Source organism: Leptodactylus fuscus, chromosome 11, assembly GCF_031893055.1.
Source record: "Leptodactylus fuscus isolate aLepFus1 chromosome 11, aLepFus1.hap2, whole genome shotgun sequence".
NCBI lineage: Eukaryota > Metazoa > Chordata > Amphibia > Anura > Leptodactylidae > Leptodactylus > Leptodactylus fuscus.
Window position 1 is genome coordinate 9,822,689 of NC_134275.1, and position 15,311 is coordinate 9,837,999.

Genomic DNA, 15,311 nt, shown 5'->3' on the forward strand with positions numbered 1-15,311 from the left:
ATTTGGGATTATCGCTTTCATAGTTAACCCTTTCTTTACCTCAATCAATCTGAAGTTCTATTCCGGGACACTAGAGGCAGTATACGGGATCACTCCTAGGATGACATGGCACCACCATTGTACCCGCCACAGGGTGAGGCCTAGTTTTTGGCATCTCTTACCAATACCTAGTCATTTAGGCTGGGGGGGGGGGATTTATTACAGTCAGTGCGGCCCCACAGCGAGGACACGGCCCAGGTCTGACGGTTATTGCCGCAGCTTTTTATCATAGCATTGAAATGAAACACAAGAAGTCAATGGGTAAAATGAGCGGCTTTATTGCAGTGCACACAGATGATGGGGGTTGTAGGCGTCAGGGGTCTCAGCTGATGTTATAGATGCCCTGTCCGTGCAGGCCCTGGCGAGCGATGGCGTCCGACTGGTGGGCGCTGATCGCTCTCTGCCGCGCCTTCTCACTGGGGAAAGTGTCAAGGTGAGGAGGGACCTGTGAGAAGAAGCAAAAGGGAGAAGCATCAGGACCAGAGCCAAGGAGCCGTCCCTTTAAGAGGTCACCAGGACTGACCATGTGAGGAGCTGCCCCATACAAGAGAAGTCGTACTGTGTAATCTATACTACTGGTCAAGAGAAGTCGTACTGTGCAACCTATACTATGGGACAGGAGAAGTAGTACTGTGTAACCTATAGTACAGGACAAGAGAAGTCATACTGTGCAACCTATACTAACAGGACAAGAGAAGTCGTACTGTGCAACCTATACTAACAGGACAAGAGAAGTCGTACTGTGCAACCTATACTACGGGACAAGAGAAGTCGTACTGTGCAACCTATACTAACAGGACAAGAGAAGTCGTACTGTGCAACCTATACTACGGGACAAGAGAAGTCGTACTGTGTAACCTATACTAACAGGACAAGAGAAGTCGTACTGAGCAACCTATACTACGGGACAAGAGAAGTCGTACTGTGCAACCTATACTACGGGACAAGAGAAGTCGTACTGTGCAACCTATACTAACAGGACAAGAGAAGTCGTACTGTGCAACCTATACTAACAGGACAAGAGAAGTAGTACTGTGTAACCTATACTATGGGACAAGAGAAGTCGTACTGTGCAACCTATACTACGGGACAAGAGAAGTAGTACTGTGCAACCTATACTACGGGACAAGAGAAATCGTACTGTGCAACCTATACTACGGGACAAGAGAAGTCATACTGTGCAACCTATACTAACAGGACAAGAGAAGTAGTACTGTGTAACCTGTACTACGGGACAAGAGAAATCGTACTGTGCAACCTATACTAACAGGACAAGAGAAGTAGTACTGTGTAACCTATAGTACAGGACAAGAGAAGTAGTACTGTGCAACCTATACTACGGGACAAGAGAAGTAGTACTGTGTAACCTATACTACGGGACAAGAGAAGTCGTACTGTGTAACCTATAGTACAGGACAAGAGAAGTAGTACTGTGCAACCTATACTACGGGACAAGAGAAGTAGTACTGTGTAACCTATACTACGGGACAAGAGAAGTCGTACTGTGCAACCTATACTACGGGACAAGAGAAGTCGTACTGTGTAACCTATAGTACAGGACAAGAGAAGTAGTACTGTGCAACCTATACTACGGGACAAGAGAAGTAGTACTGTGTAACCTATACTACGGGACAAGAGAAGTCGTACTGTGCAACCTATACTACGGGACAAGAGAAGTCGTACTGTGCAACCTATACTACGGGACAAGAGAAGTAGTACTGTGTAACCTATAGTACAGGACAAGAGAAGTAGTACTGTGCAACCTATACTAACAGGACAAGAGAAGTCGTACTGTGTAACCTGTACTACGGGACAAGAGAAGTCGTACTGTGCAACCTATACTACGGGACAAGAGAAGTAGTACTGTGTAACCTATACTCACAGGGCAAGAGAAGTCGTACTGTGTAACATATGCTATGGGACAAGAGAAGTAGTACTGTGTAACCTATACTACAGGACAGGAGAAGTAGTACTGTGTAACCTATACTAACAGGACAAGAGAAGTAGTACTGTGTATAATACAGCCAGGACACTGGAGAAGTAGTACTGTGTATAATACAGCCAGGACACTGGAGAAGTAGTACTGTGTATAATACATCCAGGACACTGGAGAAGTAGTACTGTGTATAATACAGCCAGGACACTGGAGAAGTAGTACTGTGTATAATACAGCCAGGACACTGGAGAAGTAGTACTGTGTATAATACACCCAGGACTCTGGAGAAGTAGTACTGTGTATAATACACCCAGGACGCAGGAGAAGTAGTACTGTGTATAATACAGCCAGGACACTGGAGAAGTAGTACTGTGTATAATACAGCCAGGACACTGGAGAAGTAGTACTGTGTATAATACACCCAGGACACTGGAGAAGTAGTACTGTGTATAATACACCCAGGACACTGGGGAAGTAGTACTGTGTATAATACAGCCAGGACACTGGAGAAGTAGTACTGTGTATAATACACCCAGGACACTGGAGAAGTAGTACTGTGTATAATACACCCAGGACACTGGGGAAGTAGTACTGTGTATAATACACCCAGGACACTGGAGAAGTAGTACTGTGTATAATACACCCAGGACACTGGGGAAGTAGTACTGTGTATAATACAGCCAGGACACTGGAGAAGTAGTACTGTGTATAATACATCCAGGACACTGGAGAAGTAGTACTGTGTATAATACACCCAGGACACTGGAGAAGTAGTACTGTGTATAATACATCCAGGACACTGGAGAAGTAGTACTGTGTATAATACAGCCAGGACACTGGAGAAGTAGTACTGTGTATAATACACCCAGGACTCTGGAGAAGTAGTACTGTGTATAATACAGCCAGGACACTGGAGAAGTAGTACTGTGTATAATACACCCAGGACTCTGGAGAAGTAGTACTGTGTATAATACAGCCAGGACACTGGAGAAGTAGTACTGTGTATAATACACCCAGGACACTGGAGAAGTAGTACTGTGTATAATACACCCAGGACGCAGGAGAAGTAGTACTGTGTATAATACAGCCAGGACACTGGAGAAGTAGTACTGTGTATAATACACCCAGGACGCTGGAGAAGTAGTACTGTGTATAATACAGCCAGGACACTGGAGAAGTAGTACTGTGTATAATACAGCCAGGACGCAGGAGAAGTAGTACTGTGTATAATACAGCCAGGACGCAGGAGAAGTAGTACTGTGTATAATACAGCCAGGACACTGGAGAAGTAGTACTGTGTATAATACATCCAGGACACTGGAGAAGTAGTACTGTGTATAATACAGCCAGGACACTGGAGAAGTAGTACTGTGTATAATACACCCAGGACGCTGGAGAAGTAGTACTGTGTATAATACACCCAGGACGCAGGAGAAGTAGTACTGTGTATAATACAGCCAGGACACTGGAGAAGTAGTACTGTGTATAATACACCCAGGACGCTGGAGAAGTAGTACTGTGTATAATACACCCAGGACACTGGGGAAGTAGTACTGTGTATAATACACCCAGGACACTGGAGAAGTAGTACTGTGTATAATACACCCAGGACACTGGGGAAGTAGTACTGTGTATAATACACCCAGGACGCAGGAGAAGTAGTACTGTGTATAATACACCCAGGACGCAGGAGAAGTAGTACTGTGTATAATACACCCAGGACGCAGGAGAAGTAGTACTGTGTATAATACACCCAGGACACTGGAGAAGTAGTACTGTGTATAATACACCCAGGACGCTGGAGAAGTAGTACTGTGTATAATACACCCAGGACGCAGGAGAAGTAGTACTGTGTATAATACAGCCAGGACACTGGAGAAGTAGTACTGTGTATAATACACCCAGGACGCTGGAGAAGTAGTACTGTGTATAATACACCCAGGACGCAGGAGAAGTAGTACTGTGTATAATACAGCCAGGACACTGGAGAAGTAGTACTGTGTATAATACACCCAGGACGCTGGAGAAGTAGTACTGTGTATAATACACCCAGGACACTGGAGAAGTAGTACTGTGTATAATACACCCAGGACGCAGGAGAAGTAGTACTGTGTATAATACAGCCAGGACACTGGAGAAGTAGTACTGTGTATAATACACCCAGGACGCTGGAGAAGTAGTACTGTGTATAATACACCCAGGACACTGGAGAAGTAGTACTGTGTATAATACACCCAGGACACTGGAGAAGTAGTACTGTGTATAATACACCCAGGACGCTGGAGAAGTAGTACTGTGCACTGTCCATGTACACAGGAGCGTCTTACAGGACACAGAAGAATGTGGAAGTTTCGGAGCAGTGAGGATCCCCATGCACCGGGCTCCGCTCCCCGCCCCGACCCGCACGGCGCCCCCTAGCCCACCACACTGGCACATTTAGATGCAAATGACTTGGTGAAGCCGTCACTGTGATGCTTGACAGCGAGTAATGAGAAATCCTAAATGTTTTATGAGGTCAACATCCAGCAGCTGTCAGACAAGAAAGAACTTAGCAAAGGCAGGAAAACTTCCATCACCTCATTAAAGCCGACAGCCTCGGACCGCGCACATTCGCCATCAATACGCGGCCGTTTTGTGTCAGTAATTTGCGGTGAAAAAGAAGAAGGAGGGAAAAAAAACGAAAAAAAAAAAAATAAAGTGCGGAGACGCTGGGGCCTTGGGGGGAGCTGGGGAATAGGATCTGCACTCGGAGCACTTCTGCTCCTAATTGGAAGCAATGGGCATTATCAGCGGCGGATTTTCCTCGGCTCCCTGACAGCTCGCGCTGCCGGAATGATCGCCCACTTGTCAGTGTAAAAGGACCATTAAAAACAAACAATTTTGATTTAATTGGAGGCGTGCGCTGGGGGCTCAGGTGAGGAGTCTCATCATCCTCCTCGGCTTCCTGCTTTTTGTGCCTTGATGGGTTCAGAAGTATCTGGAGAAAGACGGGAGAGGGAGGAATGTGTCAGCGACGGCTGCGGTGACAAGCCTGCCATGTGCGGGCGCCTATACCGGGCTACATCGTCCCCCACATATAGGGTAGACCTCACATCAGTCACATCACATCATCTACAGTTCAGTCTGAACTTCCTGGTTCATGAGCAGAAAGCCAGAGCTGCAGTGAAGACTGACACAAGCCCAATCCCTACTACTACTGACACTTACCTGAACACCACCAGGTAGAGCGCCAATTATACACCACTAAGGGTTAACGGTTGTGAGATTAGTAATAGAAATGGCGCCACTCTTATCTATCTATGGCCATGTCTGGTATTGCAACTTAGCCCCATCTACAGGGGTTTCCCAGCTTTATTTGGGGGTGGGGCTGTAGGTGTTGGATTGTGTGTAATGGGTCATGTACGAATAAGCCTGGGGACCCCTTTAAGTAAATATCTGATGGTGTCCATAGACAGGAGCTGCTCAGATTCCACCAGCTCTTCTCTCTAGTATGTGTATATATATATATATATATATATATATATATATATATATATATATATGTAGTAGTTATATACCGTATATATAGTACTTATATAATAGTTCTATGGGTTACGGAAACTTCCAAGGATGTCTGGAGGAGGTGAGCGGCACTGATGTGATAGTAACCCAGCATCAGTGCCAGCACAGCCTGGGGAAATTAAAGGGTAACTCCACCCAAAACAGATCAGGTGACCTTGTGACCTGTGCACCTATATCTACAATGCAGTGCCAGGGGCGGAACGGTGCAAACAGCTCTGCAGCCCTCATCTACCCCTAAACAGGGACCAGGCCAGGGATAGACTGACAGCCTCTTAAAGGGATAGGTCATTAGCACAAGTGGCGCTCTACCTCCCAGCCCTCTGATTGGTCCCCCTTCCATACAGTGAAAATGCCTTTAAGTGTTGTGGACTTTTCCATCAGTCCGTTTTGGTCGCCACCATGTCGAATATCAGAAAACCTAGGGCTAAGTTCACACAGCAGATTCTCCGTGTCCTGCGTTGTCTCCGCCTCCCACTGACAACAACGTGAAGCTGATTCCAGACAGAATTCAGCTGAGGGTTTGTTACAATTGTATCCAGTCTAGACATTCTAGCCCCCTCCCCCACCCCCGACTATCCTGATGGTTTGTGACAATGTATCAGTCCAGTCTATTTGGCTTACAGAGCACTGGATACAACTGTAACGTAACCTCCCCTGTGAGAAGTTTTCATCTTGAATTTGGGGGGGTTGGTCAGAGGATAAAATAGGGATACAAAGTACATTAGAAAGTTCCAGAACTTCCGCTGCTGGTTACTGATGTCTCCTCTGGCAGAGCGCATGGCCGCCGTCTATGCCCACCTGGCAGACACACGAGGCGCTCACAGTGATGTATAGATGTATAGGTGCTGACATCTGCCCCCCCTCCACCCCCACAATCTGTTTGGTGCTGTCGGCCTGTGTTCGGAGCAGAAGTCGCAGCAGTGGTGACATCTCAGGGGCTTATAAATGATCACTGACATATGTTAATGGAGACGATCAAGGTGGAGGAAGGTTCCGGCAGCAGGAGCGGCTGTCAGTGTCAGCGCTGTCAGGATGGAAGCAGCAGGGCGAGCGGGCGGGATGGATGATGCAGCCGCTTGTAATGTCTGGCAGCTCCGGCCAGGCCGACACTGGTAGAGGACGATTCTGACTGACAACTGGGGAGGTCGTAGGCAAAGTGAAGAGAGCAGGGAAGACAAGGGGTTAAAGCCGGAGCAGGGAGGACAGGACCTAAACATGAATTCTATAGGGGCCGCTTGTGATACATTCTGTAATATCAGTAATATCCACAGGCTACAAGGCCCATCCTGCCCGCACCGCTGCTCAGTGCAATTACAGTTACAATGTGTCAGCGCAGATATCAATCTCTGTGTGTAACATTGGAGGAAGTCACAACGTTATACATTTTCACAAACCTTTTCAAATCGCGGCAACTTCCAAAGCGGAGCCGGGTCTGTGGGCGGCTGATACCTGCGGAGAACCGAGGTGCGAGTGTCCTGAACCTTCTGCAGCCGGATCTGAAGACAAGAGAGAGGAAAATTATATCTATACTAGCTGGTAGCCGCGACTTTGTCTGCGGGGATTGTAGCAGTGGGTATATACAGGCGTGGGTAAGGTTTTCGTACTGTGTATAAGGTATGGGATATGAAATGTAACTTTGTATCTTGTTGTTTCTGTAATTCAGAGAATACGTGAGACTTTTGTGTTGAAGTTAATTTGTATTTGAGCTGCTATATATACAGTGTCGTGAAAAACTTTACATAGTGACTTTGGGACAGAAGTATTTTAAGTTAACCCTTTCCCGCCGTTGGCATTTATTGATTTGACTCCCCTCCTTCCTTTGACTTTTTTATTTCTCCGCTCCCAGAGCCATATGAGGTCTTAATTTTTCCTGGGACAAATTTTTCTTCATGATGCCACCATTATTTATTCTATATAATGTACTGGGAAGCAGGGAAAAAATTCAGAATGGGGTGGATTTGAAGAAAAAATGCATTTCTACGATTTTCTTACGGGCTTTGGTTTTACGGCGTTCACTGTGCAACCAAAATGACATGTCCCCTGTATTCTGTGTTTCGTTACGATGCTGGGGATACCAAATTTATATGGTTTCATTTACATTTTGACCCCTTAAAAAAAATCCAAAACTGTGTTAAAAATTTTTTTTTTTGAAAAGTCGCCATAGTCCGACAGCCATAACTTTTTTATATGTGCATGTATGGGGATGTATAGGGCGTCTTTTTTTGCGGGGCCAGGTGTACTTTGTAGTTCTACCATTTTCGGGAAATGTTATTGCTTTGATCACTTTTTAATCAAATTTTTATCAGAATCAAAACAGTAAAAAAATGGCGGTTTGGCACTTTTGACCATTTTTCCCACTACGGCGTTTACCGAACAGGAAAAATATTTGTATAGCTTTGTAGAGCGGGCGATTTTGGACACGGGGATACCTAACATGTATGTGTTTCACGGTATTTAACTACTTTTATATGTGTTCTAGGGAAAGGGGGGTGATCTGAATTTTTAATCCTTTTTAATTTTTTTTTATATTTTTTTTAAACTTTTTTTTTTTGCATTTATTAGACCGCCTAGGGGTATTGACATGGGTGGGCGGTGTCGCGGATTGTCAGAGCGGTGGGGGTCGGCAAACATGGCTGCTCCGGAGCGTTAAAGAGAGCCTCCTGAAGTATCGTTAAGGTGAGGGGCAAAGTGGTAAAGTATATGTATATGTGATTGTGTGGGGTTAGGGGCGAGGCTGCAGAGGGCAATATGAATTTTGTGGCTTGCTATGGTCCAAAGTGTGTGAGATTGCAGAGATGGTGGTGTGAGTTTGGGTTTTGTGGGGGTCCTGGCACAAAAGTATGTGCGCTATTGTGACGAAAAGTAGCCTATTGCGCAATCCGGTGTATTAACTATGTTTGTGGAAAATTTCAGCCAAATCGGTGGAGCGGGTTTTGCGTGATTGAGGAACAAACATCCGAACATGCAAACATCCAAAACTCACAAACTTTCACATTTATAATATTAATAGGATAGTAGACCAGTAGGTGGCGCCATCTATGTACATACATTATACTCCAGAGCTGCGCTCACTATTCTGCTGGTACAGGTACTGTGTACATACATTACATTACTTATCCTGTATTATACTCCAAAGCTGCACTCAATATTCTGCTGGTGCAGTCACTGTGTACATACATTACATTACTTATCCTGTATTATACTCCAGAGCTGCGCTCACTATTCTGCTGGTGCAGTCACTGTGTACATACATTACATTACTTATCCTGTATTATACTCCAGAGCTGCGCTCACTATTCTGCTGGTGCAGTCACTGTGTACATACATTACATTACTTATCCTGTATTATACTCCAGAGCTGCGCTCACTATTCTGCTGGTACAGTCACTGTGTACATACATTACATTACTTATCCTGTATTATACTCCAGAGCTGCGCTCACTATTCTGCTGGTGCAGTCACTGTGTACATACATTACATTACTTATCCTGTATTATACTCCAGAGCTGCACTCACTATTCTGCAGGTGCAGTCACTGTGTACATACATTACATTACTTATCCTGTATTATACTCCAGAGCTGCGCTCACTATTCTGCTGGTGCAGTCACTGTGTACATACATTACATTACTTATCCTGTATTATACTCCAGAGCTGCGCTCACTATTCTGCTGGTACAGTCACTGTGTACATACATTACATTACTTATCCTGTATTATACTCCAGAGCTGCGCTCACTATTCTGCTGGTACAGTCACTGTGTACATACATTACATTACTTATCCTGTATTATACTCCAGAGCTGCACTCACTATTCTGCAGGTGCAGTCACTGTGTACATACATTACATTACTTATCCTGTATTATACTCCAGAGCTGCGCTCACTATTCTGCTGGTGCAGTCACTGTGTACATACATTACATTACATATCCTGTATTATACTCCAGAGCTGCGCTCACTATTCTGCTGGTGCAGTCACTGTGTACATACATTACATTACTTATCCTGTATTATACTCCAGAGCTGCACTCACTATTCTGCTGGTACAGTCACTGTGTACATACATTACATTACTTATCCTGTATTATACCCCAGAGCTGCGCTCACTATTCTGCTGGTACAGTCACTGTGTACATACATTACATTACTTATCCTGTATTATCCTCCAGAGCTGCGCTCACTATTCTGCTGGTACAGTCACTGTGTACATACATTACATTACTTATCCTGCATTATACTCCAGAGCTGCGCTCACTATTCTGCTGGTGCAGTCACTGTGTACATTACATTACTTATCCTGTATTATACTCCAGAGCTGCGCTCACTATTCCGCTGGTGCAGTCACTGTGTACATACATTACTTATCCTGTATTATACTCCAGAGCTGCGCTCACTATTCTGCTGGTACAGTCACTGTGTACATACATTACATTACTTATCCTGTATTATACTCCAGAGCTGCGCTCACTATTCTGCTGGTACAGTCACTGTGTACATACATTACATTACTTATCCTGTATTATACTCCAGAGCTGCGCTCACTATTCTGCTGGTACAGTCACTGTGTACATACATTACATTACTTATCCTGTATTATACCCCAGAGCTGCGCTCACTATTCTGCTGGTACAGTCACTGTGTACATACATTACATTACTTATCCTGTATTATACTCCAGAGCTGCGCTCACTATTCTGCTGGTACAGTCACTGTGTACATACATTACATTACTTATCCTGTATTATACTCCAGAGCTGCGCTCACTATTCTGCTGGTACAGTCACTGTGTACATTACATTACTTATCCTGTATTATACAGAATAGTGAGCACAGCTCTGGAGTATAATACAGGATAAGTAATGTAATGTATGTACACAGTGACTGTACCAGCAGAATAGTGAGCACAGCTCTGGAGTATAATACAGGATAAGTAATGTAATGTATGTACACAGTGACTGTACCAGCAGAATAGTGAGCGCAGCTCTGGAGTATAATACAGGTATATGAGATGTCAGTAGTTGAGCTCTTTAGTGACGGGCGATCTCGCTGCTTCCATCTTGCAGGAGGGGGGGGGGGGGTCACTACATTTGCCCCCTGCCCCCCCGCTACATACACTACCAGCTACTTGTCATATTACGGCTGCTCCCCATCCTCTCTGGCTGTAAGTAATCTCCTGACATGTTGGCAGTAAACCGCCTGATAATTAAACACGCCGCGCCTCCGTGCACTTAAACCATAAAACATCATATGCAGATGCCGTAAAGTCGCACAGAAATCGCTTATTACCCCATTAATGGGGCTCTTATTCCTGCCATTACCATATAAACCAGTCATTGGCCGCTCTTAAGGGCTATTTAAATATTACCAGACGCCTCGGACCGGCATAAAACGTCTTTATCCCTCTAACCGCTCCCCCGCTAATCTCCATTAACACTTATTATGCCATTTTAGCTAAAAAAACAATAATAGCCCAAATGCTGCCATTATGTAATAGGGGTTACGGTGGGGGAGGGGAGCGTGAAGGGGATGTTCAGCTGATAGCAGGGGTTCACATACTTTATGCCACTCTTGTTCCAAGCACTGGAGGGCGCCACTTATTGATGCCGGGTAATCTACTGATATTATTTCTTAAAGGGAACATGTGTGGCAATGATATGACCACCCCTTTAATGGAGAAGAAATACAAAGATGGCCCTTTAAATGCAAATTAAAACGTGGATATGGATGTTATGTGCTAGGCCAAGGCGTGAGTGTATGACTATACAGGCCTAGGGCCTGAGGCTGCACTACTGTCCCAGTCACCACATATACACGCACATCTGAATCCAGGCAGGCTGTACATACTGCAGACACCATAAGTCCTCATCAGTAGTGCAGCCTCAGGCTCTAGGCCGCCAGCTTCAAACCAACCATCATAGCACAGAAGTAAGATGTGAGGATACAGATACGGCCACTTACCTTCTCCTTAGACATGACACGTAGAGCCTCACTGGCTGCAAACTGCTGCTCCAACCAAAGGCGCTGGTACTTGTGCTCAATGAGGTCGTATATGGGGGTGGACGGCCTGAGGGACACAAAGGGTTAATCTATTACTATCTGTTATCAGCCATGTCAGGAGGGGAGAGGCCGACTGTAGGACAGGGGAATACAATCTATTACTATCTGTTATCAGCCATGTCAGGAGAGGAGAGGCCGCCTGTAGGACAGGGGAATACAATCTATTACTATCTGTTATCAGCCATGTCAGGAGAGGAGAGGCTGACTGTAGGACAGGAGAATACAATCTATTACTATCTGTTATCAGCCATGTCAGGAGAGGAGAGGCCGACTGTAGGACAGAGGAATACAATCTATTACTATCTGTTATCAGCCATGTCAGGAGAGGAGAGGCCGACTGTAGGACAGAGGAATACAATCTATTACTATCTGTTATCAGCCATGTCAGGAGAGGAGAGGCCGACTGTAGGACAGGGGAATACAATCTATTACTATCTGTTATCAGCCATGTCAGGAGAGGAGAGGCTGACTGTAGGACAGGAGAATACAATCTATTACTATCTGTTATCAGCCATGTCAGGAGAGGAGAGGCCGACTGTAGGACAGGGGAATACAATCTATTACTATCTGTTATAAGTGGGTGTATTTAGAGTTACTGCGTATACTGTATTATACACATACGGCAGCTCGGTCAGTGTCATCGTCACTTGCCCTTTCGGTTTCTGTGGTTATTCCGGATGGTTCTATACTACGGTGCGGTGTTATTTTGGTGTAATAGATGGAGACTTGTCGCTGTGAAGTTGCCCCCACTGGATGCCTCTTCTTAGATCAGTCACTAACTTCAGGGCGTATAATTTTTCTGCACATTGATCTTTCATCGCTCTGGTCCTGTTCTGTCTATCACAGGAGTGGTTTCTGTACACAGATATAGCAGAGCAGTGTTCATCTCCCCCGCCGTGACGGTTATTACTTAATTATTGCGCTCCGCATGCTACAGAGACGAGCTAATCTATAGCGGTGTGTTCTAATGATGCCGATACTGGGGCCCCAGCTCCTACAGCCACTCCAGACCCCACCGCCTGCAGATCAGAAGAGACATCTCTGTCAGTGAATGTCCGATGCCTGCGCTGCCTGTCAGCCGGGATCAGCTGGCGCCTTTGTGCTCGCTCTTGTTTAACTACATTGGCTGCTCTTCTTATAATGGAGCAGATGATGAGCTTGCCCTGAGCTGTAAGGGTGACGGTCATGGTACAGGGGCCCTGTGCTGTAAGGGCGACGGTCATGTGACAGAGGTCCTGTGCTGTAAGGGCGACGGTCATGTGACAGAGGTCCTGTGCTGTAAGGGTGACGGCCATGGTACTGGAGTCCTGTGCTGTAAGGGTGACGGCCATGGTACTGGAGTCCTATGCTGTAAGGGTGACGGCCATGGTACTGGAGTCCTATGCTGTAAGGGTGACGGCCATGGTGCTGGAGCCCTATGCTGTAAGGGTGACGGCCATGGTACTGGAGTCCTGTGCTGTAAGGGTGACGGCCATGGTACTGGAGTCCTGTGCTGTAAGGGTGACGGCCATGGTACTGGAGTCCTGTGCTGTAAGGGTGACGGCCATGGTACTGGAGTCCTGTGCTGTAAGGGTGACGGCCATGGTACAGGGGCCCTGTGCTGTAAGGGTGACGGCCATGGTACTGGAGTCCTGTGCTGTAAGGGTGACGGCCATGGTACTGGAGTCCTGTGCTGTAAGGGTGACGGCCATGGTACAGGGGCCCTGTGCTGTAAGGGCGACGGTCATGTGACAGAGGTCCTGTGCTGTAAGGGTGACGGCCATGGTACTGGAGTCCTGTGCTGTAAGGGTGACGGCCATGGTACTGGAGTCCTATGCTGTAAGGGTGACGGCCATGGTACTGGAGTCCTGTGCTGTAAGGGTGACGGCCATGGTACTGGAGTCCTGTGCTGTAAGGGTGACGGCCATGGTACTGGAGTCCTGTGCTGTAAGGGTGACGGCCATGGTACTGGAGTCCTGTGCTGTAAGGGTGACGGCCATGGTACTGGAGTCCTGTGCTGTAAGGGTGACGGCCATGGTACTGGAGTCCTATGCTGTAAGGGTGACGGCCATGGTGCTGGAGCCCTATGCTGTAAGGGTGACGGCCATGGTACTGGAGTCCTGTGCTGTAAGGGTGACGGCCATGGTACTGGAGTCCTGTGCTGTAAGGGTGACGGCCATGGTACTGGAGTCCTGTGCTGTAAGGGTGACGGCCATGGTACAGGGGCCCTGTGCTGTAAGGGTGACGGCCATGGTACTGGAGTCCTGTGCTGTAAGGGTGACGGCCATGGTACTGGAGTCCTGTGCTGTAAGGGTGACGGCCATGGTACTGGAGTCCTGTGCTGTAAGGGTGACGGCCATGGTACTGGAGTCCTATGCTGTAAGGGTGACGGCCATGGTGCTGGAGCCCTATGCTGTAAGGGTGACGGCCATGGTACTGGAGTCCTGTGCTGTAAGGGTGACGGCCATGGTGCTGGAGCCCTATGCTGTAAGGGTGACGGCCATGGTGCTGGGGCCCTGTGCTGTAAGGGTGACGGCCATGGTACTGGAGCCCTATGCTGTAAGGGTGACGGCCATGGTACTGGAGTCCTGTGCTGTAAGGGTGACGGCCATGGTGCTGGGGCCCTGTGCTGTAAGGGTGACGGCCATGGTACAGGGGCCCTGTGCTGTAAGGGTGATGGCCATGGTACTGGGGCCCTGTGCTGTAAGGGTGACGGCCATGGTGCAGGGGCCCACCACCTTCTTGTTTGACAAGTCTCAAACAGCTATCTCCCATGTATCGCCCCCTGGTGGCTACCTACTCTCATGGGTTGGAACAGCAGTACCCTCACCTTCTGGTCACAGATATGGTCATGTAATCGGCCTATAGTAGGGGCTGAAGGGCAGAGACATTGCCCCCCAGAGATGAGGACTCTAAATATGAGACCCCTTGGATCAGTGGGGAAAGAGAAAAGAAACTGGGAGAGGTGCTCTGTAATAAGCTGCACAGCACAGGGGCCCCACACTGGTTCTGTACAGGGGCCCCACACTGGTTCTGTACAGGGGCCCCACACTGGTCCTGGTTGTTTAAGAAGTCAAGTCCACTCAGAGATTTTACAGAATACTTGGCAATAAAAGAACAAGATAAGAAAATCCCAATCGTTCACTAGACACTGGTGTCCTCGGCAGGGTACGGGACACAGCATTGGTGAACAAAAGAGCGAATAGTGGGGTACGGAACAGAACACTGTATGGCGGTATGTGGGCTGGGTAGTAAAAGCCTGAATCTTTATACAAGGGCTATTAAAGGGCTCATCTACCTTATACTAACTAATACCCTGTCTGACTGCGGAGACCCCCCAGATCAGCTGTTCCTTGGGGTGTTTATATGTCCCGCAGCTCTGTCCTATAGACTATGGCGTGTGACTGCAGCACCCAGTTTGCAGACAGACCCCTGCCAATCCAATATGGATGGCCTATATTATAGGGCTTGTGCCATTAGATACTTCCGTGTCAGAGCCCTGGATCCCCCAGCGATCAGGAGAAGGGGCAGCGCAGTAACCTGAAGCCCCCACTTACCATGGTAATACTGGTGTTGTCTTATATTGTAGACAGGGCCCCCCAGGCTCCAGGGCCTGGTAGTGACTGCTACCTCTGCAGCCCTATAGCTATGCCACTGTGTTGTGGTAATAATTGGGCACATGGGTGGTGGATGGCAGTTTTACATGACTTGTATATACAGAACAAAATCCAGATTTGC

General features: G+C 47.0%; 1 protein-coding gene across 1 annotated transcript in view; it reads right to left on the reverse strand.

The window, feature by feature from the left end:
* Nucleotides 1–318: 318 nt before the first annotated feature.
* Nucleotides 319–15,311, reverse strand: part of CFAP77 (cilia and flagella associated protein 77) — a 59,596-nt gene continuing 44,603 nt past the window's right edge. Inside the window, exons 4-6 of the mRNA XM_075260288.1 lie at nt 11,496–11,601; nt 6,931–7,032; nt 319–484 (exon numbers count right to left, since the gene is read on the reverse strand). Of these exons, the coding sequence (XP_075116389.1) occupies nt 362–484; nt 6,931–7,032; nt 11,496–11,601 (331 nt within the window). The 3' untranslated portion in view covers nt 319–361. The remainder of the gene's footprint in view (nt 485–6,930; nt 7,033–11,495; nt 11,602–15,311) is intronic.